General features: G+C 32.8%; 2 protein-coding genes and 1 long non-coding RNA gene across 3 annotated transcripts; 2 read left to right on the top strand and 1 right to left on the bottom strand.

The window, feature by feature from the left end:
• Nucleotides 1-301: 301 nt before the first annotated feature.
• On the bottom strand, nt 302-4,060 carry LOC148600671 (uncharacterized). Its single transcript, XR_015917333.1, has 2 exons — nt 3,754-4,060; nt 302-787 (listed from the first exon to the last, which is right to left on the bottom strand). It is a non-coding gene; the product is annotated as an uncharacterized LOC148600671 (long non-coding RNA).
• Nucleotides 4,061-7,473: 3,413 nt separating this feature from the next.
• LOC148600670 (uncharacterized) lies at nt 7,474-14,550 on the top strand. The gene is made up of 2 exons (XM_088554297.1): nt 7,474-7,577; nt 13,133-14,550. Exon 2 carries the CDS (start codon nt 13,141-13,143, stop codon nt 13,876-13,878), a length of 738 nt encoding a protein of 245 aa, XP_088410423.1. The 5' UTR covers nt 7,474-7,577; nt 13,133-13,140; the 3' UTR covers nt 13,879-14,550.
• A 223-nt stretch (nt 14,551-14,773) lies between these two features.
• LOC148600669 (uncharacterized) lies at nt 14,774-25,817 on the top strand. The gene is made up of 4 exons (XM_088554298.1): nt 14,774-14,960; nt 20,311-20,443; nt 21,699-21,813; nt 22,824-25,817. Exons 1-4 carry the CDS (start codon nt 14,921-14,923, stop codon nt 22,920-22,922), a joined length of 387 nt encoding a protein of 128 aa, XP_088410424.1. The 5' UTR covers nt 14,774-14,920; the 3' UTR covers nt 22,923-25,817.
• The last annotated feature ends 794 nt before the right edge of the window (nt 25,818-26,611 follow it).

Below are 26,611 nucleotides of genomic sequence, written 5' to 3'. Positions count from 1 at the left end.
AACTCGGACTCCCCTAAAAACTGGGAGCATGGACCAGGTGCACCGGTAGGGTAAGCGTCCTCTGCTTTTCTAGAAACACCCACCGAGTTGCTCACAAAAAGTCAAGTCCAGGGTAGACGAAAGAGGAAAGATGACCGTTGGCATGTTCCATTGAATTACTACGGGCTGGCCATTTATGTCACATTGTTTTATACCGGGTGATAGCCCGTGGTAAAACAATTATAAAATGGAGTTTCCATGACTTATTTCGATTCTGATGGGACTAGTGTCTTCATATGTTTTAATAGACGTAGCCTATGAGTTGCACGAAATGTCAATTATGAGTTTATCATTTTTTACCATGGCTGTGGTCAAAAGAGCTTTGAAGCACGTCATATTAGAAAATGATGACTTTTGGAAATCAAAGTGCTGAGGCACTGAGTCAAAGAAGACCTCACATTTATAAAAAAAAAAAATATTTGTGTTATCAAATTGTAAGCTAAATTATCGGATCAATAACTTAGTCATTTTGAAGAATAATCATTGCATGTCTGCTATATTGCCTGTTTATTACATGTATTTCTGGATCTTCTTTTGTACTGTTGCTTTTGGTATTCCTGGCTATGTACGTTTATGTCCTCAAATTTATTGTCACTTTACACTCAAATCAGCATTTCTTCAAAAATATGATCTCCAGTGAGAATCATTGACTTTGCTTCATGCGTAAATAGTGTCCCAGCACAAAAATGGTCCGTTTTGCGTTTGGTTTCTTCTCACTACATCTAGTGAATCTTCTAAGTGATAACCACTGAAAAAAGATCAAGGAAAAATCATAACAATGTCTTTAATAAACGCAATATATATTACAATGTAAATCCATGAAAATATACATGTACATGTACTTTAACCAAGTGATATGGAAGTACAGAAACCTCCTCTTGTTGAGAAATATTTTTATATGTACATATAATTTCGTGCAAAATCAAGCAAAAATAACGTTTGAGCGGTTATAATCGTCCCAGATTTTTACTGGTCTTTAAGACACCCTGTCAATATTCCCACAGTGGTCAATACTGGTCGATTGAAATTTTGGAAACAATATTTCTGTCATTTCTCATAACGGTTTCATCCTACATTAACATATATTGATATAATAAATGTCTACTTTATTTCACAGTTCTAAAAGTGGTTTGAAGTGACGATCTTAATGGAGACGTACGTGACACAATTAAAAAAAAAATTTGGTTTATTTGATTTATTTCACCAATATATCAAAATACCTCTTCGTTTAATTGAAGTTTTTACATAAAGTAAATTCAAGTCACATTCTTAGATTTAAACTGTTTCGATCTCGATCTTCAATGAAAATATAGATTTCACAATTTTTTAAGGAACGTAACTACTGGAACCTGTTTATTTTTATACGCCCGTCTAAAAGGGGATGTATTATGGTATACCATTGTCCGTCCGTCCGTCCGTCCTTCATCCACACTTCGGACAATAACTCAGAAACATTTCACCTACTTTTATGAAATTTTGGTGAATTGTCTATATCTATTGACATAAGCTCCCTTTCGATTTTTATAAATTTCAGATTTATCATTTCCGTGTAATCATTTTTTACTCGGAAGTCACGTCAGTGGCTTCGAGTATTGTAAGTACAAGAATGACAAAAGTGTTAATTTTCAGCTAAATATTGTCGAACTGGTAAATCGAGACGACAAACTATTTTTTGCGCTTGGTCGCGAAGTAATTTCAAAGAAGATAAATAATAGCCAATACAATTTAACTGGAGTTATCTCTCTTTGGATGGTGGTGGATTTTAACTATGCCCCGTGAATGGTATTATAATGAAAATCATTTTATCAAGAAGCGTCACAATTAACATCATCAGCTGCCTTTTTTCAAGTTTAAGATCTCAAGAACTTAAACAAATGCTATAATCTTATTTTCACGATATTTGTGTACATCTTTGTTTTGTTTTTTCTGCAGGTTGCAAGGGAAACATGGTTTCAACACCAAAACATTCTCAAACCTTAGCCCATGCACATTGCTTAAAAACAAACATCGGGAACCTATCTTGCATGTTGTACGCCAAGCGACTTTCGAGTTTCAGCATCTTCGGTGCTTTGATTATACTTAAAAAAAGGGGGTCTTTCAAGTTTTCGGACAATAACTCAAAACACTTTCACCAACTTTTATGAAACTTTGGTGAATTGTTCATATCTGTTGATGTTCTATCTTTCGATTTGTATAAATTTAAGATTTATCGTTTCCGTGTTATGAATTTGTATATTTATGTGACAGGAAGGCCTACCTGCGTTGTACTAGGTAGTGAAATTCAAATAGTCATTTAATTGACTTGGCTAAAGGATTAATTCTTTAGCCGAATCGATTTGTCGCTGGCTTGCCACCGAGGGGTCTAGCGTTCGAGTATAATTTCGTGAGTCAAATCATGCTCTCCCGTTACATTTGGCGCCCATCTAAATAAACCACAGGGTTTGGTTAGCTGATGAGCTAGTGTTAGTGTCGTTCGTGGTACGAAGACTCTTAAGGTGTTATGAAGTTTTACTCTTTATAAAAAGGCGGAAACGGCCAAATAAATTTTATTTGTTAAACAATCGTTGAAAACGGACCATTTGCAGGGGCGGATCCGGGGTATCAGATGGGGGGGGGGTGGGCACAGTTAAAATTCGCGTGGTTGAAATGCTAATCGAAACTATTCGGCCATTTCCGCTACAATGGAAATTTTTTTTTTTTTTCACTGAATGTTACTCTTGACAAGTGTACCACTCACTGCGAGTACAGAGGATAATACAAATTTGTGTATTTTTATTTTTTTTTAAGATTTCATTTAATAAGCCATGAGGGTTTTGTGCTGAAGTTACCTCTTGTAAATCTTTTTTGCTATAATCAAATCTTTTAACCTATATAAATATTGTCCGTACCAGAAAAAAACTCCCTTAAACTCATCTAGGGTCACCTATTCTGTGTATTGTGTCAAATTCTCCATGTTTAATTTCAAAATCCGTAAGACAAAAGAAATCAAATTATATTTCAGTTATTATCGGTTATTATTATACACCCGCATGTCAACCGCAAGTCGACATCTGTGTCACGGGTCGCCTAATCCTGTAAAGATAAAAGCCACCCAAGCTCTCTCCTGGTCATAATTAAGACGTACGGGCTTGTTTATTAACATAACCGAACAACAAAGAAAGATTGTCAGTATTTTAGTTGTACCCGCCTGGTCGTCATAAAAAAATAGAACGCTAAATAGTTGTGTATTCACCACGGTGATGTATGCCTGACAAATAAAAAGCTGACAAAAAACGAGCAGAACTTTAGTCTTCTTACTTTCTAAACACGATTATTGCACTCATACACAGATCAGTGATCAATCTGCATCATGTATACAATTAAGTTACTTTCGAAGATGTATTATTCTTTTTTCGGGCATGTGTATACATTTTCATTGTAGCTTTTTAACATCTGTTTCAATGATGAAACCTCTCCTGACTACTGGTGCAAAAGTATAATTCATCCATTATTTAAAAAGGTGGAGTATAGAGACTCCCTAGGATATCGCCGTATTATCCTGATTTCTTCGACAACAGCAAAAACGTATACTGTCTTGAACTCCCGCTTACTCGAATATCGAGGAAAATAATCTATGTAGATCTAGTGAGGAATAGAATGGCTTCCACAAACTCCGCTCGTGTCTGGATGTGTACTATTCTCAGAAATCGAAAACTAACGAACAATGACACTTACCTCTGCTTTACCGACTTCCAGAAGCCTCCGATTCCGTCGAACACAGTCTGCTTTTTCACTAACTTTTATCGAATAGAATTCATTGAATTATGTACAAGGCGATCAAGTGCACGTATAAAACAATTCAGACAGTGACACGCTCAAATGAATCTCTAACCACCAGTGGCCATTTTCACAAAAAATTGTAAGAGTAAAATTAGTCGTAAGTTATGACGTCACAATACTTTGATTTACTATGACATCATAAATTACGACTAATTTTACACTGACGATTTTTTGTGAAAAGGACCACTGGTTCTCAGTTGACGCTGGTGTTCGTCAAGTTGAAAATTTAGCTCCTACCCTTTCTGCAGTGTTTGCGGATGACCTCGCATCGGAAATTCATCGCATCGACAAAGGAATTCACATTGGAACAAACTCTGTAGACTGCCTTCTTTACGCGGATAGTAGTTTTGATCTCAAACTCAGCCGATGGATTGCAATCCCATCTTTATTGTGCAAGGGAGTGGTCTAACACTTGGCGACTTAAAGTAAAACGGACAAAACGAAAGTGATGCAAGTACGAAAAGCTGCAAAATCAAAATACTCTTTCCAATTTGATTATATGACTCTTGAAATAATGCCGAAATAAAGATATCTCTGACCAATTGTGCGCGAACATTTGGGTTAAATAGCGTCACAATAAACGAACTAGTTTCCGATGGAAGCACTGGTGTCAAAATACTATGCGATGGATGGAATGGACTTCGATACATACACAAAGATATTTGACTCCACTGTTATTCCTATAGTAGAGTACGGATCCGATGTTAGGGGAATCAAACGCTTGGACTGTTTAGAAAGACTATAATATCGAGCTGTACGAACTTTTCTTTGGGAAAGTCTTACAACACCGATTCATGGAATCATGGTATCCAATATATCAAAGAACTCAAATTAACATTGTACGTTTGTTCTGTAGACTTATGAAATTACCTGATACAAGGATATGCCTAAAGTTTTCTTGTGGGACCAGAATATATCGATACCGTGCTACATGGTTAGATCATACGAAGAGACAGAGATTCATGTGAACTCACTGACATTTTCGCTCTAGATGATGATGTTTTTACATCGTATGTAATCGATATTGTGAAAGCGTACTTGATGGCCTGTTTATTAATATAACCCAGTGGCAAAGAAAGAACAATAGACAAATATCTTCTAAATACAGAAAATGGAAAGCTTGCTTATAATACTGTTATAGTGCTTCTTCCATTTATGTTTTTTTGTTACCTGATGAATTGTAATGATGTCTGGACCTCCATTTCAAAATCTGTGGATCTATCCCTGTATGCTGATTTATTTATGAGCACTTAATGTCACATTAAAAAGTGAAAAACAAGTTAGATACATGTAGTACTATAATACAAATATCATTGTATGAAATCTTAAATTAATACTGTACTGCATGTGCCAGTAACCATCATAGGGTAACCACACATGTATTTTTGTAGTTTTCAGTGTAAATTTCATGATCACAGACATTCACATGTAAACTGCAAATCTTGCTAAGAAATATGACTACTGTTCTACTGTTAGATACTTGCAATGTTAAGAAATATGGCTACTGTTCTGCTGTTCTGCACTAGCAATGTTGAGAAATATGACTACTGTTCTGCTGTTCTGCACTAGCAATGTTGAGAAATATGACTACTGTTCTGCACTAGCAATGTTGAGAAATATGGCTACTGCTCTGCTGTTCTACACTAGCAATGTTAAGAAATATGACTACTGTTCTACTTTTCTACACTAACAATGTTAAAAGTATACCAATTACTGATACCAATTACTGGTTTTGATTTTTTTTAATCATTGTGTACATACAAAGTATATGAAGAATTAATGAATACCTTCAACATTTACCTAGTACAATATACATGTATGAATGTTCCTGATAAAACAGCTCCAAGGAAAGATTTATTTTTGGGTGTCTTGACATTCTTCACATTTTCAATGCACATTCATGGACATAGAATTTCTAATCTATTGAATTAGAATTGAATTGTCTTAAAGTTTCTTGTGTCATGAAACTCCTGCATCTTACTTAATGATCTGCAGTCTAAGTAAATGTGTCTGGTATATCTTGACAGTATACTAAAAAGATTGATAATCAGTTATGATTAGCATGGATATAAAACACATTGTGCATGTACATTGCATTACTATTTCTTTACATTCCATCCTGAATATTGCAATTGCATGCCAAAATCTGTATCTATACATAGAAGATATATATAACTTCTCTTATATAAGGCAAGACGTACAAAAAAGGATTTAAACATTTCTCCTATAAGGCAAGTACAAAAAAGATATTTCATTCTAAATATATGATATAAAGCGATACATTGCATAAACCTTTTAGTTGCTTTTACCATCCACTGCTTGGCGAAATTGTTTATTTGTTAATTTGATAAGAACTTACAAAAGTTAAAGTAGTTTGGGTTTTAGGAACATGTACAAGTATCCATTGAATACATTTTATTTAAAATGTATATACTATACTTTAACCCTACGAACACGAGTGTGCCACATGACCATCTGAAACTGTTATTTGACATGTAGATATATATATGATCGGCGGCGGAGCGATATCTTTACGTAGACTTTGCAAGGAGAATAACCTGCGGAATTTTATTTTAGTAGTTATATTTGGAAATGTTTACTTTGGTTACGTAATTCTGGTCGCTGACGATCTCCAAGTCAAGTTCAGACTTTGACAAAAATGACCATTGATATGTATCTTTTTATGTGAATTAATTTTGATATGTTAATGAGTAATGTTAATTTCTTTCTTACTGTCCGGTGTTACCAGGACGTCAGATGGAATGGCAATGAGGCAGTGAACAATTTTGTAAAATTTGACAAGCCTTTTTTTGAGGCGGCGCTCTGATATAGTGATTGCCAACCTAAAGATGACACTTCTAGTGTTGTGGTAGTTGTTCATTGTAAAGAGAGCTGCTGGTCTCTACCATTTTAATCCGTGGTGTGTAGATCCCAGACAAGTTGCAGAGACTTTTCTTATACTCTGAGGACATGAGGGTACATTTCAAGTTCACATTATGCGCACTGTTTCATACATAAAACTTGAATTAGAATTTGAAATTTTGTGGATACATTGTAATAAATATAATGGTAAAACATGAAATTTCCGTTCGGTTGGCTATTTTCTTAAATACCTCATTGCACGGACTTTGGGCGATTTTGGAAACTAAAGTCGAAAAGGATACTTTTATTTCCCCCCTTTTCTTATATCCTTATGCATTTTTACCTCTTGTATTAGTTTCTATGAACCTGTTATTGTTATATAAGACTCAGTAGTTGGTATTTTGCTCTGGAAAAGCATGAATCCAGACTTGTACTAAAATTCAGTTTGCTATAACAACTTCAGGACAATTTACTGAACGCTTATTCATGCAGCAGTTGGTTTCATCGCAAAATTGCAAGTAATCTCTACATAGCTTTGCTCTTACTGAAATTGTTTGAGGGTTACATGAAACTATTAAGTAGGCCTTTCGATTAAGACAAACAAACGTATATTTCTGTTGTTAATAAATACATTATTATTAGCTTTTCTCGTAACAGCTGTGTAGTAAATTACAACTTTACCCGATTAATAAATAATGTATATCTTTTGTATATGCCGTATTTGTCAAGTGAACCAAGGGGTTGTCGTGATATTGCAACCACGTGCCTTATTAACCAATCAAAAAGCACCATCTTCTAGCTTCATTACGGCGTTATTTCAGAGAGTAAATTGGTCGGATTTTATAGTATAAATTAAGGTAAGGAAACATGCATCAGTTTTTTTGTTCTTGTGCAGAGACTGAAAGAAGACTTTAAACTGCGAATTACAGAGATATACGTGACGCCCAAGAAATACAGTTTGGTATCCATGACACACGGTTTTGTCACTCAGATTTTGTAGACTGCTTAAATAGTGAATAGCATCGTACTGTTTTTTTTTTCTTTTTAGGAAATCTTTCATCTTATTGTTTTAAAAATCTTATTCGTATTTACTTTAACCATGTGTATTTAAATATTTAAGAGGATTTTTAGAAACTAGGGATTCTTTGAAAATTTATTCATGATGGCGGTTTAAAGAAAGGAATGGTAAAGATTTAAACGCCCTTCCGTAAATAAGTCCACAGATTTCTAAGTACGTTATATATAGGTTAATATTTCAAACATTTAAGGCACCTTTAAGAAGGTCGTTCTTTGTTATATCTAGTGTATATTTATTCCTTTTATTAATGGTATTATAGTGTAATAATTTCTAAGTTCCTTCCTTATCTTACCTCCTAATTACAAGCAATTCTATCAATTTGGCAATAAATAATATCCACAATTTTGGCTAAAATTGAAATGATTATATGGAATGACCGAGTCAAAACACTAATTTACTGAGAGAAAAATGTTTAATCTGAAATGTTTTCTCCATATTGATAGCTGTAGCATCCTCTCGGTCACTTTTACACCATTTCTGCATTACTTTCATCAAGCTTTGATAAACATAGCAGCATGTGCTTGCATCCGGTTTTGTTTTATGATCAAAATAATCTTCATTAAAGTAAGTTAACACGATGCATCTGGTAAACAATTTCAACAACAAAAAAAAAAAAACAATACAAATCATTAATTCAAAATTTCTTAATATTTTATTTGTTTTTGTTTTGTCAATAACCTTTACACTCAGCGATCTTAAGTGAACATTCACTTTTTCATTGTCTTATTATGATTTTCTCTTTATTATTTAAACATTAGCCATTTATCTAGAGCATCGCCACTACTTTGTATACAATGTAACTTACATGTAACAGTTTACATAAGGTTTGAAAACGAAAAATTTCATTATTTTTCTAAAATAAAACTGAAAAGCGTCTCCTTTTCCCATTAAGGCTAAAGATATGAGGTGAGTGTTACAAATACAAAGATAAATTCTGAACATATACATGATATATAAGCAAACAAAACTTAATGATAGTCAAAATTACAAAAAAAATGTTCATTGTGAAAGGATTTCAATGAAATAAATATTTCCAAATACTATCGGTGAACCATTTGACTGATCGACATGAAACTTGCCATATTAATGTGTTAGTAATGGACACCTGTCACCCGTGTAGACAGATCAGTTTGACAGGCTGATATATTTACTGAGAATGTGACATTTTACATAAAAACTTTAACTGGTCTACACGACTTCGTAATTAGAGTTTTACCTGCGTCACCAATAGTAAAAGAAGGTCTAGTAGCCGCTTAATCCCGTCCGTCCGTCCGTCACGTTTAGGGTATACCAGTGGTTGGGAAGGAAATTTAGAGAAGGGGCAGTCCCCATTTTCAGAAGTTTTCAAAGATGTAAACCATCTGAAGAAGCCATTTGTTAAGAAATCATACAGCCTTATTTTAGACGAAGGGGTCATATCCAGCCAGAAAGGGTGCACCGATACCTACTTTGTGTAATCTGTAACTCAAAAATATGTGGAATCTTAGAGCAGAGTTTATAACAAATATCGAAGATGTGCATCTCCTATCATAGAGACATTTAACAATTTTTTTCCTACATTTTAATCATGTTAAACTTATCCATTTTTCACCACTTTATGCTTTGGAGGGGAACTACTTTGTATTATCTGTATCCAAAAAATTATTGTACCAATAATATAGAAACTTCACACAGTGTTTATTTACACATTGTTAATACTTATGCCCCGAAAAATATATGGGGTTGATGCAGATACAAACATTTATCTTCAAGTTAAAAGTAGACCATGAATATATATAAATTATAGGACTGGAATATAGTTAAATATTTCCTCATTATTTAAATTAAATATTCCCTCTGAATAACCCTACACTTTGGTTACCAACAGTATATAAAACAAAACCAAGGTATACTAAATGGCTGCACATTGATAATTGGAGCAAGTCCTTAGGATTTAACTATCTTCAGTTTTCAAATACGAAATACCTCTCATTAATATTGCAGATTTCGCATGTCTCTTTCTCCGACATGTTTTAAATACAAAATAGTAATCTGAACTCTATCTCGATGATATTTTTGTGTGCACTCATCACGCCATTCGAAGATTATAATCCAATCATTATAGCATTGTTTATAAATGAACGTTTTGAGTCATTCAGAATAACGACATGAAATATGCATAACCTCCCATGGATACAACATTCCTAGTGGAATCCATGAGCTTATACAACTTGTCTAATTTGAATTATCGACCTAGTTTCATACTGAGTTTGACATGGCTATACCAGAGTTAACTGATCATGTCTTGTTCGTTTATCTTAATATTAGCTCTGATGTATATATTAATTGTGCTTGCATTTTGGAAAGCTATTAATGAAAGAAAATAGTTTATTGGTTTATAATCACGCACGAGTGACTGCAGCAAGATTGAAATACAGAAAGAATTTTTTGGTGAAAACCGGATATGTTTGCACAATATCGTTTGCATTTACGAAGGTCAATATGCATTCTTAATTTGAACGTTTTCAATGGATCCAAAGTTCTAGCGGTAATCAAAAGAATGTAATCCAGGGACAAAGACAAAACATGGAAAACAGACATACACAACAAAGAACATAAAGTAACTGTAATAATACACACACAAACTGGGAGTATGGACCAGGTGCACCGGTAGGGTAAGGGTCCTCTGCTTTTCTAGAAACATCCACCGAGTTGCTCATTAAAAGTCAAGTCCGGGGTAGTCGAAAAAGGAAAGGAAAACTATGACACGTTGAACAAATCAGTTTTCACGGCGAAGATGGATACTTGAAACCACAAATTAGAAACGTGTTGTTTGAGTATATTTCAAAACAAACTACAATTTAAGTGAGATTATTCAGAGGCAGATCCAGAGATTTAAAAAAGGGGTTCCAGGCTATCATTTACTCATTTTACCCAAATTTTGCACAAAATTAACAAAATTTTCCAACAAAAAGGATAGTTTCCACCTTCGGACCCTTGGATCCACCAAATGCTGCCTAGGTAATTGTTTTAACACAGAAAAGTATATAGGTATTTATTTTTTTCCAAAAAGGAGGAACATGCTTTTGCTCACTCGAACTGATTAATGAGAATGCACATTCTAGTATGTAAGACAGACCAGTCTGGGAATAAAAGACGCATTTTTTTTAACAGACACAGACTTGTACTGTAGGGTAAACGTATGTCGGTGTCCGAACATGGCGGGTGCGAAACAGACACTATCGATTTCTTTAAAGTTCTTTATTCTACAGCATGGATTAATCAGACATCCAAGTACACAACTCATCATTTGAGCAGATTTGACTTGTACGTTAGCCCAAAAAATCCTTCAACGATTTTTGTATAGCCTAGATGACAAATGGAGTGGTTTCAATTTGCTTTAAATAGTACAAAAGCTACGTGATATATGTTGATATCTAAATTTTACGAAATATTAATGGTTTTCCAAAAAAATAAAATAAAATAAAAATGTACTCATGTATATTTCTAATATGAAAAATCGAGACAAATGATTTGAATGCATGGTATGAAATCTTTATCATCATCTTTCAGTGATTCTTATTTCATTGATTAATCGTGTGAAGGGGAGAGAACCCAAAGAACATTTTGTTAAATGTGTATGTCAACAAGCTCATTGCATAATATTAAAGTTTCTTATTAAATCTAAATGAGCAAATTTTGATCAATGACCTTTGAACAGACGTATTTGGTACTATTACATGCATTTTTTGTATTTCTTAGTTTACACTACCACCTTTTTACTACAGAGATGATGGTGGTGGCTGTATTTTTTCTAAATCGAAATAAGGATTTAAAAAGGATTGTTATGATAAACTTCAAAGATTCAGCCCCAAATGATTGATTGAGGGGCAAAATAGACGTTTCCAGCAAAACTTGCTCAAATGTGTTGTCCGCAACTTCTACTCAACAACTTGCAGGATTGTAATGAAACTGAATGAGGTGTTAAATTATAATTACCATATTGAGATTGACATAATGTCAGTAATTTATGTTTGGATGAAGACTGTAGAAATGACGGTTGTTGAACTTTGGCGTTTTTCTGCATGATTGTTATGAAAAAAATAGTTCTGATTGCTGTATGGAGATGGATGTTTTAGAAATGGCAGCTAATTGTGTGTTAAAAGTTGTTATTAATCTATCTACCATAAAAATTAAATTGTGTCCAATATGAATCGTATGTCCACATTGGTTTCCGAATGTACAATTTGAACAGGCGGTAGGGTATTAGTTCCGTTAAGGGTAATGTCTAATTAAAGTATTACTGAATTCAGCTCGTCGTTTTCGGCATTGTTGGTTTTCGACCTAAAGTATTACTGACGTGATTAATTTAAGAGAGAAAAGTATCCATTAGAAAGAAATCGAATTACTTAAACACGCATTCCTTAAAAGAAATCGGCCTTGTCCATTTTTTTCACTTATTCAGCATTTTTTTTTATCAAATATGGTAACAAAGCACAATACCTTTACTTACTTAGTTGATAGGGCATGGTTTGCAAGGTGAGTGTTTCAGGCTCTTTCAGAGCTTTTTGTTTGTCACTGCGAGACATGATTTAAAGGCATTAGATAGTATTGAGAATATATACATGTATGTATTGGCAATGCCATTGGAATAATGACCTTAGTAAAAACAAACTATTATATTGTATAAAGTCCTAAAAAATGAAAAGAAATAGCTGTACCAGAAGGTACATTTTTAAATAAAATTTATGTAATATTTGTTTGAGAATATACATTGTAAACTTTATGCCAAATGTTAAATTGTAATTATAAGGTCTTCCAGATTTCTGTAACTTTCATACTTCCATAGCTCAGTTTGCCCTTCCGTTGAGTAATAGTTTTCTTTTGTTAAGGACGTACAACCATAGAAAATAGGTCTATAGTACTACGGAATACACTAAGAGATACTGAGTTGGTAAATGTCTTGAATAAATAATATCATTAAAAACGACTAACAACCATTACATGTGCATACAAAAATCTCTTGATTCTTTTCTTTTTGCCAATCTTATACAACAAAATAAAACACATATTTTTTTCTTAAAAACGACCAAGCGGACGGCCTCAGCTTTTTAAAAGAAATTCTTGTCAGAAATTCCGTTTTATATTTGGCACCCTATCACTATTATTTTTCTACGTCATATAAAGTTGACTGGTATTCTATTATGTCTTTTCCGTTTTTTTTTAATTTTTGGTTATTGTGTTAAATTTTTAAATATATGTTATCACAATGCACCATTTAAACTACAGTAGAAATTTATCGGTTGATCTGCGGTTTCTATTTCCGCGATCTCATCACGTCTTATATTTTTGCAGGTTGTAACATGGAAGATCAAGTTATAGATCTTGAAAGAATAGTGGAGAAGCAAGCTTGGGATATGTACGAGGATCGGCGGCCGAGAAAGTTCCCAAAAAATAGGAAGGATGTAAATCTGGTGTTTGACTGGTCAGGAGTAACTTTCAAAGCAGAAAACACCGAATATAAACCGTATGGAAATGAAAAATTTCACACAAACATCATTTTCAAATCTGTTTTTGAAAATAAAAGCGATAAGCCTCAAACTCATATTCTTAGAGCCGAGCGACAGACAGTCTCCGAATGCAAATGTTCTCTGTCAAAGGGATTTTCCATGAATGCCGATTTTGGATTAGAAATCGCCGCGCCGGGAGAAATAGCAAAAGCCTCAGTTGGATTTTCGAAAGGGTTTGAAGTTCAAAACGCTAGAGAGACTACAAATCAGAGGAGTTTAACCTGGTCAACGGAAGGGAACATTACAGTGGACGAAAACACAACATTGACCGCAGAACTACACATCAAAGAGAAACAATGTGAATACACATTTTCTTCACGCGTGCGCGTCAGTGGCGTCGTCGTCGTCAATTTCTACAGTAGACGTGACAATAATAAATACCTGATGGCCTTCACAGGTGATATGTGTACAGTTCTGTTGGAAGATAAGTCAATACCAGATCTTAAAACTGAGAAAAATGCGGCGATTTTAGAGATAACTGGGAAATGTGATTTCAAATTCGGCATAGAACAACAAGTAGTGATAAAATAAACAACGTACTTACAAGCATATATATTCACTTTATAAAGGATTTAAGGCATGTGTCGCGGAGTATGTCAGTGCTTATAAAAATAGACTTGAAATTTTCAAGAGTACTAGAATAAACTGAGTTTGTTATTTCAATGAATTAGATATTGTTTATATCCCACGTAGCACAAATATTCTAAAATATTCATAAAGTTGTTTTTTGCAAACAAAGAATTGAATTTCATTTAAAGTGATAAAGTTATTAAAACGCTTGATCAATTAACCACATCGATGGTTTCTGATGGTTTTGGAAATGTTTTTGTAGAACACTTTAATACGTTTTGTTGCAATGTATGTTTATTTTTGGTTACAGTCAAATGAGCGCATTGCACAATGTTACACAATTATTCGATGTTTGGACATAATAATCAACATATATGTATATATCTTTGTAGAATATGACATTGAAACTTCGTTTCATGAACAATAATTTAATAAGCAATATCAAGCGGTATTTGAGATCACGCGGTTGGAAGTTCAAATATAACGAGAAGGGACATGCTCAATCTGGCCACCCATGGGTCTTCGGTGAAAGGCGAGGGAGCCGTCACACCACAGGGCAGACTTCAAATATATATATGCAATATCTGCTGTAACACATGATTTCGAATTTTTCTTTTCAACAAAAACAAAAACAAAAACAAAAAACAAAAAAATCCTGACCCCAAGTACCTTTGTTTTCCGTACGCCATAAAAAAACTGAAGCAAAAGCCGATCCCCCCGAAAAAAAAAAACGAAAACCAACAAAAAAAAAGAAAAAAAAAGAAACAACCGAAAAACAAAATAAAACAAACTCATTGCACGCACCATAAGGATAATGCAATATCTACGTTAGAAAGTTTCATGAACATTTATATAATATTAGTTAAATAACTTATACAGATAATTAATATTGAAATTGAGATTGATTTTGTTACGGCTCGGTTACGAAACTGCGGTCATTAATTTAGTGTTCATGGGTAAATAGAAATTTCGAACTCGGGGTACGAACACCGCTGAAAATATTATGGCAGACAGTGGAGAGACTGAGTATCGAATTCCAAATGGTTCTTACATAAGTCATAGTTTTACATAGTGTTTTATAAGTTATTGATAAGCTTCCATTTACATTTCCACATTAACCTAAACATCTGTACAATTGTGATAATTTCCCCTCACTGCCTCGGGCAATGGACTGTCTGGCTGACAGAGAATGAGAGATATTTGTTTCTATCCATGGCCAGGTCGTAGGTCGTGTGAAAATATTGCTTGTTATATTGTCACACGACCTAGACATGGACAGAAACAAATACATGTGCTGGCGGGGTCGGGTTGTTCTCACTGGTTGAAGTTACAAATAAGCCATGTTCAGACCGAGGATTACAACAGTATGTGGTAGTCGACTTGGCAAAGCTCAATCTGAGACGGGTGCCTATGAAAGAGTTTTGGCAGGTGTAATATGTTTATTATTGACTACAAACAATAAACTGTCTGAAGTAACAATTACACTATAACAAATATGAATATGTCAAAGAGACAACACCCCCACTGACATGAAAAATGTCAGCTCAATGCCACCCATGGGATTTCAGTGAACAATGAGGAAACTCTCACATCACAGGGCAGACTGCAGCTGGCCCCAAAACAACAATAAACACAGGTACAGTGAAATAGTTGCCCCTACATGTACAAAATGTATATACTCCTGCAACATAAAGTAAACTGAAAGTGAAAATGAAACAAGACATACATAGGCCAATAAATGCGGACATGGGACAGAAACAAAAAATGTTGGGGTTAAAGAATTTTGGCATGATCACAACCCTCCCCAACTAGGGAAAAATATTGCACAATTAAGCACACCTAAAATTGAGTTCAAAAAGGTGTGAGTCCCTTGTTAAAGCAGAAATAAAGAAACTGATTATATGTTCTAAACAAAGGACCACTAGCATAACTGACAAAACATCAAAAACATTATACTAAGACAAGAACATGTAACTGTTTTCTAACTTTACTTATATGAAATATTAAAGTTCTCTTGTATAACACTATTTATTAAAATTAACTGGCACAGATTACTTTTAAATGTTGATATCTTTATATCAAAACCAGCTTTCACACTTTACATTAAAATGAATTGAAATACAAATGAAAACATCTCATCAGTGTGACAAGACTAAGTCTAGTGATTGCATGCTTTACCCCAACTTGTAAAAGAAATCACTAGCCTTAAAATAAATAAACTGTCAGGACTTACCATATGAAATAAATGAAGAATGTGTTTAACCTAATAATTAACAATGGACAAATTGAGAATACAAAAGTGGAAACTGTACAAATGGAAAAAGAAATTATTAATTAAAAATAGCAGATAAATGAAATCTCAGTGAATAAATGGAAAATAATATAAGCAGAAGATTTATCAGAAAGCAACAAAAAGACGTACTTACTTTCAGGAAAATATAAATGTCCAGATTTACATGTAATCACTCTTAATTCCAAAATTATACTTATAATGAACTTCAAAATAACCAAAACTGACCATACTCAAATATTAAAGGCGAAACAAGACAGAAAACTCTAGAATAACTCAAAGGATTTGCAAATGAATGATGCAAAAAGCAAAGTATGGCAAGGACTCAGGGATCTCTATAGATCAAAATGAACATATGGCTCACTCTCCGGTTGGACAAATTTTCCTCATGACACAAGTCCTTTCGCGCAGAAAATAACTTGCCAGAAAAAAGGGACAAAGGCCAGACATGGAAAACAGACATACACAACAAAGAACATAAAGTAACTAAAATCATACATACAAAGTAACATAAGCAAATGAGCAACTCGGACTCCACTAAAAACTAGAAATCAACAATGGTATCTTTTTCTGTCTGTATTGTCTCACTTGGTGTCTGTCATCGTCGTCATTAACAATTTTTCAAAATCTTCTCCTCTGATACTACTTGACCAATTGGATCCAAACTTGGTTTGAATGTTCCTAAGGGTATCGTTCATAGAAATGATGTGCGAATTTTTGATCTGTCGGAAAAACATGGCAACTGTTTCTAAAAATAGAGCATAGAGGTCAGACAGTAGTTTTTCGCATATATCTCCAAAACTGTTAGATTTAGCTAAATTCTGATTGGATAAAAGTACCAGCATGATCAGATCTATCTGTGATCAAATTTTTGTTATAATTTGTTAGGCCATGTTGGAGTTATTGCCCTTGTTCAACATTTTTTGCTATTTTAAATGTTGTCTCTTTCAAAAATCTTCTCCTCTGACACTACTTCACCAATTGAAACCAAACTTGGTACAAATGTTCCTAGGGGTATTTTGCTTAGAACTGTTGTGGGGATTTTTGATCCGTCGAAAACCTATTACTAAAAATAGAAGATAGGGATCAGACAGTAGTTTTTCACATATATCTCCAAAACCGTTATTATTAGGACTATAAAAGGCTTCATGCATAAAAGTTGTCCTTGTAAGAGTTACTGCCCTTGAAAGGGGAAAATGGCAGGTTTTTTTTCTTTTAAGTTTTCAGCCAATATCTTGAAAGAGTAATCAAGGGAACCAAGGTTATAGCGTAATCAAAAGAATGTAATCCAAGGACAAAGACCAGACTTGGAAAACAGACATACATAACAAAAAACATAAAGTAACAAAAGTAAACTATGATAGATAAAAAGAATGATCCTTATGATAAGTCCTACCAAAGTCTTGTTAAGTCAAAATTGTTGGACAATTTGTTTAATTTAGTGACCTTGAAAGACAAAATTCAACCAGGTGAGCAATTCAGGCTCCTGGGAGCCTCTTGTAAAAACAAAACCGTAAACTAATATGGTGTTATAACAGTTAAGTCAAGACAATAATATTCAAGTACTTATCAAGTTATCTTTATTTCATAAATAACAAAAAATGTTAGTTTAATAATAAGTAATAAAGAGATTTTTCACATTTTAAAATTATTTTTAAAATGAACATTTCAGAAAATGAGTGTTAATTTATATATGAATTTGATGCTCAGTTATATGGAAGTAAAAACTGCTTGTAAGATTAATTTAAACTTGTGTAGTAAATTATTATACAAACAAACCTTACATTTTATTAGATGTTTACATAAGTTCCCATTATGCCTTGGTTCACTCCAAATACCACTAAGGCAAAATAGGAATAATTTCATTGGGAACAAGCCGTAAAAAGTTACCAAGACTGTCACCTGCAAATTAAACTTCAAATGAAATAACATCAGTCAATCAATAAATCAATCCCGAATACACAACATGAACATTATCAGAAATGCTGTTCCATATTACAAACAGTACAATAATCACAAAATTGTATTCTGAAATGAATATGAAATCATATATTAGTAATGATTACCTACATTTACAAAGAAAGATAACTCTAACTGGCTTGGGCAACTTGATGAAGCCAAGAAATGTAGAAAAAAACAAAACACGATTATAAATCCAGTCCAACACAAATAAAACTAAAATATGGCAATTTTCACTAAAATCTGGTAAATTTTTACATATTAATGGAAGCTTGCTTGTAAATATATTTTTTTACTTTTCCAAATAAAAATCAGTTTAGATACATTTAGTATACCCCTGCTCCAAAGGGTACACCTAATATATAGAATTAAAATGCCCCTTGTAGTCATTTATGTTGAGCATCAACAATGGAACTTTTCAAATACGTGAAACTTGAAATACGTAGCCAGAACTTTAAAACAGGAAACAAAAGTATACACACAATGAACCAAGGCTTAAAAAATATTTATTATGTGAATTTTATTATGGGGATCATTATTTTATTGCACACTCAAATATACCAAAATGAATAATTGTACAGATTTTAATTTGTAACCTTCGTGCTGAATCTAATTTTCATACAAAATATGCTTGAAAAATAAACAATATCAAGGTATTTTCAGATGTTCATAGAAGTCGGTCATAACGAAGCACCTAAACTGACCACACCTTGGCACCACAAAACTTAGTAAGCCTTTGAAGTCTGAGAATATTCTGAACTGTTTGGGATGTCATTAAATCCCAAGATTTATCCCATGGAATTACCATGAAAGTTAAAAATATTCTTAAGACTGAAGTAATTTTCAGTTATGTGGCACTGGGACCAGACCTTACAAAACATACATGTATAAAATGTTTAAATTGAACATGGATAAATATTGGAATACTCACTCAAACTAGTTTTGATATTTTGACTATATCTCTTTGTCCTATCTATTTATTCTAATTTTGTACCAATCTTTTGTCAATCCTTGCTTTTTTATTGTCCTATCACCCAAGATGTACCTTCTTAACTTCCACTTTTACCATACCTATAGGACTGGCATGATATCCTACTTTTTAGACTACAGCTCGGATCGGCAGACTGTTCAACCATTATGTTGATCTTACCTCATTACTGTCCAAATGACCCCACCTCTGCTGACCTAACAACCCTACCTCTTTGCCATCCTAATGACCCTACCTCCTGACTGTCTAAACATCCCCACCTCTTTGCCATCCTAACAACCCTATCTCTTGCCATTCTTATAACTCTTCCTGTTAGCCATCCTAATGACCTTATGCTTTTGCCCTTACAGGCCTTCATCTTTGCCATCCAAACGACCCTGTCTCTTTACCATCCTCATGATTCTATCTCTGCCATTAAGGCCATATCCCTTTGCTAACATAATGATAATGTTACCTACTTGTTTTTAGTATTTGTTAAAAAAGCAACCACTTATTTTTTACATATTCTCCTTGTGTAGGTGACATGTATTAAATAATTAATTTTTCTACTCTAATACATGTATAATATTTAAAATTTTTCAAGTCTCTATACTTGTTTATTGAAGGTACATGTACAAAATGTATTTATGTGTTTTCTCATTCTAGAATTGAATAAATGAAGATAACTATTTTTCCTCTGGTTATCTCCCTTATATTTACATAAGAGTTGTGGATTGCATGGTGATATACATGTAAATGTACAAAATGTACATTGTGACTTCAAAATGTGTTGATGTTTACATTTGATTCTGTTTTCTTCCATTTCCATTTTTCATTTTAAGAAATTAAATTTAACCAATTAAGGTAAACTGCAATAAAAAATGCCTACAGGATTTTCTGAGCAGATGGGTCTGAGTTTCTGGATATACACTAATATTATCATTACGTGAAAAAGACATGTGAGTGAGTGTAAATTTTCAATATTAGCATTCAAAATACTATAAAATTCAGAAATTATTGCATACAAATGTTGATTATCCAAATATAAATGACTTTAAATGCATTCTAATGAATGTACGTATTTCCTAAATATGCAAATCATTTTAGAATTATTACATATTAGTTTTTGTATTTAAATGTTTTACATGTACATGTAAGTAAATTGATTTATTTATAGGTCTTGCAAGAGACATTGACAAATCAAAAGCTCAAGTGGACATTAAAATTCCTAACCTAGAGGTCAAGTTTAAACTGCTTGGGAAGGTACAACCAAAGGATAATTGTATAGTTGAACATGACTTTACTGACAAGTAAGATTATTGTCTGTTAGATTGAGGTTACTACTATACTTCTATTTAGTGTTGGTTTCCTATCACAAGTTATGTAGATTTACTGTGCCAGTGAAGTACTGCCTTAGCTCAATAGCCACTGACAATGCCAAAGGTAAGGGTTTGATCCTGGGCTGGTATTGTGAATTTTGTCAAAGGCATTGTATTCAACTGATACATTTAACACCCAACTAAAAAATCTTGCACAGATATATTGAAGAATAATTAAGGTAGATATGTTGGGTATTGTCAATGTGGTACAGCGACTATTGAGGTAGGGTAAGTTAAGAGAAGGCTTCCTCTCTCACAAGCTGGGGTACTCGGTTTGATCCCCAGTTGAATATGTTCAGTTCATTGTGCTGTACTGTTTTGTTATATACAAGTGCATGATTCATACATTGAAGATAAACATATATATTTTACAATATTTTAGATTACTGGAGTATATAAAGGCAACTATTTTGCTGTACCAGTGTACAATGTTGTTTTATCGTCAGCTGTAACCTGCCCAGTGGTGTGGGGGTTTCCTGTGCCTGCCACAAAAAATTTTATGGCAATTTTGTCTCAAGCACTGTTAAAGGTTAGATTGTTTCCCCATTTACTCAGTGCAAAATGTGTTTGAAAAATCAAATATTTTCCCTACCTACCTACCCACCCTATTTTTTTTTCTTGCTGGAAACAGAAAACAAAACTATTATTGTTTGGCCTTATAGCTGCAATTGCTGTCTGTGGTAATGCTTCAGTTTTATTTTGCCAGAAATGCAACCACATATCCCTTTTGGGCTAGGCAAGTTGTAATAGAAGTCCAGGAAAGGATCAATGTTTTTCTTTTAGAATTGTTGAAGTGGAATAATGAATTACCATTTCTAGAGTTTAATGCAGAGCCATGACAGTGGTTTCACGGGGCCAAAATCATTTAAACATGCACCATCTATTGGAATTAAGTTTTTTATTTACAATTCAATTTCAGGGTCTTTGTCATTGTGTGGTATATTTTTATATGTTGGTACATGCATATAGTTCTGACAAGGCTAATTTGGGATTTTGTATGTAGTAAATCTTGTCAATCCAGCAGTGTGTTAAGTGGATGACAACCCTGTGAATCGGCCTCTGGATTTCTTAAATTTTTATAAATATTGGCTATTTTAATACTGCTATTTTTATACTGCTGTATTGAATTTGCTTATTTCTTTTGTTTTTTTTACAAGAAGAAATTATTTTCCTTTTTTGTTTTCAGTTCATTTGACATTAAAGCTACTGTGACACATGATGGAGTAGAAAATAAGTTCAGATATAAAGTTGGAAAACTTCCTGGAAAGATTCTTCCTGATAAGTGTTCTAATGGAATAGAGGTGAGCTTCTAATATAACCTTTGTTGAATGAACATATTCACAGATATTTATTTTTCACAGCTTTAGAAAGTATAAAATGTGTTTAATGTAGTATAATAATTTATTTTGATATGTAATAAGCCTTCTGATTGGTTGGTTCTATTTCGGCATTATTTTGTATGAGCTAATTTGGTACTGTGACTTCATTAATGTTGATGAATGCAGTTTGTAATTCATACAAATCTGAAACTAATAAGTGTATTGACAATGATCAAAAGGCCTCACCACTCTATAGAAATCTGTCTGTCCGTCTGTCCACCCATTACAAATTTTTAACTATTTTTGTCTTTTGATGTAGACTTTTGATATTCGACTTGAGACTAGATCAGTTCAATACAATGTATCATGTACCATGGTTGTTGATCTTTGACCATGAACTTTGACTTCAAAATCAAACCAATGGTTTTGTGCATGGGTGATGTATAACATTTTTACCACAAGTGGGGTTCTAGTTTGGACTAGAATTGGTTTAAAGGAATTGAATTTAAGGATTGTTTATAATTTTTGATCAAGTTAAGCTTGCATTTCCAACTTTAGGGAAGTATTACTTGGTCTAAATTAAAATAAAATCAGTAAGAAATCATTTTTGTTCATACTGGAGTTCACATTTTTTTGTTTTAAGACAAAAGTAGCAAAACGAGTACAGTCAAAAAAAAAATTACAATTTTGATGAGAATGGATATGTGAATGTATCAAAGAGACAATATCCCCACTGGGATGAAAATGTGCAATAGAGAGGAAAGGTGTATCTTTGGTTTCTAGTACTAGCATGTGCTTTTTACCTGGTTTAACCAAACATTGCCATCAGAATTGCCTGTACCAAATCAGTACCATTGCACTTATTACCAACTTTACTTTTATTGCCTTGATACTGCCGTTTGTTGCTAGAATTTCTGCTTGGCTATTCTTTATGACTGTTGTATAGAGTTTAGCAGTAATTTTCTTGAATTACCTTTTTATGTATATTTCAGTTCAAGAAAGAGTATATTATAGTTACATTGTATAAGGCAGAAACACAGTCATGGGCAGTAGATATTGAACATCATGCATTAGTTCCACAGAGAGAGTAGAGGACTGGGGTTCTCTGTGGAGCAGTATATGTAGTATCAGAGTAAATTATATCTAACAATTGTGTCCAAAAAGGATCAATAAACTATGTAAAACTACTGAAATCAGTACCGAACATTACATGTAGTAGATCTGTAAAAATGATGATATATATTATACTGTATGAAGTATTTAGTTTTGTGGTGGTTTTATTTTACAATTTTTTTTATATTAGATAGAGAATTATATTTACTGATTTTTGCTAGGCAATATGTTATAGGGCACTGAGCACCATTTTGTATTTGATGCTTGATACTACATGTACTGAGTGATTATTGAGTTATTAAGTATTTGTTGACATCTTGAATGATACATATTGGTAAATAGTCCTTGTAAAGAAAATTTAACGATGTGTTCATATATGTATGTAAGTAATGATGTTTGACGTATTATAATATAAATATTTTTTTCTTACAATGTTTATATGCGTAAGATTGATCCAACTGATTGATAAAACCTTTTGAGATTTTACTGTTTTTTTCATGTGCAATGTTTTATTATTTTATTTTAAAGTTAGTCTGTTATTGTTTCTGTGTTGAATTTCACTGTATTAAGGTTTTAATTGCAGGGTTTGTGTTCCATGGTTGATATCATCATTTTTTTGTGCTAACACAGATGCTTATATAAAATGTATTAATTGTCTTTTTTATATAAAATACTGTTCTCTTCTAATTGAAAGTATGTGTCCTTTTTTATATTTTATATCTAGTTGGAATGATCCATTTCATAGTAGAATTGTGTTGACCACAATGATACTGTCAATGAGGATCCACACTTTACTATTCGGACAATATAGATATAGGTTAATGGGTGAATGTCTAAATGCCAAATATATTCATTTCACACCTAATCAAAACCAGTTACTTCTTAACTGCCATTACATGTTTGAATAATGTAGTGGACGGCATATCAGTTTTTCCAATTTGGTATTTTTTTTACTCCAATATCTTCAATGCACCTAGAAAACAACAGGAAAGCTATTTAAATTTATCCTGAAGTATCTGTGATGTAGATATTTTTTTACTGTGTACATAGGGAAAAATGTGGAAAAATTTTCCCTGCCATTTTTCCATCGTGTATTTCTACGGAATTTGATTTATCAGCATCTTAAAAAGGCAAATTCTACAAGCACTTTGATGGTTATTTCTGGAGGTTTTGAGGTATAAATACTAGGATTATGCCATAAAATCTCTGCGTCATTTTTTTCTTCGTGTGGCAGACCTTATTCACATTTTGCTTCATTCTTAGACAGAAAAGTAGTTATAACTAAAGCTGGTCAGTATTCTAATGAAATGATAGTGTCAAGGGGAGATAACTAGTAACGAGATGCAACACACATAAATATTTTATTTTATTTGTAAAGTTCTAATTTCAGACCTTTTCTTTAATATAATATGAATTTGTTTACCAGTAACTATTGATTTGTATTTATATTGAATTGTTAATAACACTTGACATTTTTCCATTGTTTTAAAAATACAATGCTTTAAATAGATGCTTTTAAACTGACTTAACATAAAATGATATGTGGATGAACTGCAGTAAAATATGAAGCTATACTGAGCGTATTTTAAAGCGATTTGAGGAAAATTTGTTTATCAAAATTTTTGTCAAATTAGTCGTACTGCCACACATTTTCTTTGTTGTATCTACATGTATGAAAGAAATGTATTCTGTATCCAATAATAATATTTAAGGTAATTATTTATTAATGATCATTTTGTTTTGATGACTAGTCAGATTAAAGTTTGTTATGTGAAATGACATACAAATTGTTAACATTCTTTAAATGTCCACATTTATCTGAAAAATCAAATTGAGTTTTAGAAAATTTACTACAAATTTAAATTTAACCATTTGAAAAAAAAAAAAAAAAAAAAAAAAAATTATTTTGTTTATTTTAAACTGAAATACATATAGGACTTAAAGGACCTGGGCCATTTTACCCCTGGACTTCTGCCCAACGTTAGGGCAGGTTAGAATCTTTAGATAATTACCGTTATTCTTCCCAAAAAATGCAAATGATGAAAAGTCAGCCAGAGGAAAAGTACAAAATTTGTAAAAAAGTGCAATTTAGGTGTTTGGCATTCTCTTAATTTAATACTTGGAACACCATTGCAACCATTATAATGTTTGCTTTTTTGTAGACTGTGATTTAGAAACCACATTTTAAGTCCAAAATTGTTGATGAAGATGATATTTTGGTGAAAATGTAACTTCGTGGTTAAAAAATAAACCACTTATGTGAGATATCTTATGTAGCTTCTTATGACCCTTTTGGCATGTAGTCTGTAGCCTTACTGATTTGGTATGTAGTCTTTGTAGACTTACTGATTTGACATGTAGTCTTTGTAGCCTTACTGATTTGGTATGTAGTCTTTGTAGTCTTACTGATTTGACAATTGTTCTACGCATTCATTGGTAATAAGACTTTTTGTTCATCCCTCTTCATGGCATATTTTTGTTATGTTTTTTTTTGTGACACTGTTTTAACTATAATGTCATTTCTTTGTTTCAATAATTAAATATTCTTACATTTGCATTTTTTGAAGTTCATTTTATAACTTGTATTGTGAGAAGGTATCCCTGTGCTTTCCAGTCCATTAAATATAATTGGATAATGAATTATTATAGCATTACCTCTTTACTATTTTTTTATGAACAAATTTCCAGGAAGGTTAACCTTTAGACTATTTTGATTCACAGTATATTATTTCTACCTCTGATCTGTTTCATCTGCCAATTACTTTCTATATACATTGTTTAAGTACTATTATTATAGTTATAATAAATTGTATTGTATCATACATAGTTTACATTGTTTTGTAGAACCTTCAATAATTATTATACCATAGTTATTCTGATTTGGTTTATATTTGTGGGAGATAAATGTATACTATTACCTCTGAAGTGCCTGTACCAAGTCAGGACCATTGTGGTGTAATATCTATTTTGCCAGATTTAATTTGGACTTGATTATGGATAAGTGTTCAGTAATTTTGTTGTTACCCTTATTTCCATCACACACTGATAAGTATGTAGAGAGGACTATAGTCAAGTCAAAGTATGGTACATGTAGATAGAAAAAGCATTGTTTATAACTTAAGATTATTCTGTACCATGAATCATCTCTACCACTGGCAGTGTCTACTAAATATATATCTGAAATATTTTTAGCATTAATGTTTAAGGTAATATGAACTGTTGTCGTATTCAGATTATTTTTGTTGTGTTAATTTTTTGTGTATACCCCTTATTTTTATTTAAAACCGATTGAAATCATACACTATTAAAGGGTGATCTACTTCTCTTTGAAATACTATGACAAGGAAAAACAAATCTGAATGATGATTGTAATGGAAGATCATCTGGCATTTTGTTTAGGGATGTAAAAAATCTTAGTTCTGGGCTGTGTGAGAAACAAAATTATAAAGGGTTTGAACTAAAAAATATCTATTTTCTCTAAGAGGAAGAGGTTATGCATACACATTATCTACCCTTTTGAGTATGAGCCTGGTTTGAGTGCTGATTGTAGCTGTAGAACTTTGATATTTCTGACCTACTGCCAATTACACCAAATGGCAGCAACATAGGTACTCCTGTTCTCCTTGTTCTTTGCTATTTTCTACTAACTTCCCCATTAATAATGATA

The sequence above is a fragment of the Perna viridis genome, chromosome 12 (assembly GCF_037379345.1).
Source record: "Perna viridis isolate PV_CMFRI_1.1 ecotype Kerala chromosome 12, ASM3737934v1, whole genome shotgun sequence".
In the NCBI taxonomy this organism is placed as follows: Eukaryota; Metazoa; Mollusca; class Bivalvia; order Mytilida; family Mytilidae; genus Perna; species Perna viridis.
The sequence above is the reverse complement of the archived record's forward strand: the minus strand, read 5'-3'. Positions and strand labels throughout refer to the sequence as shown.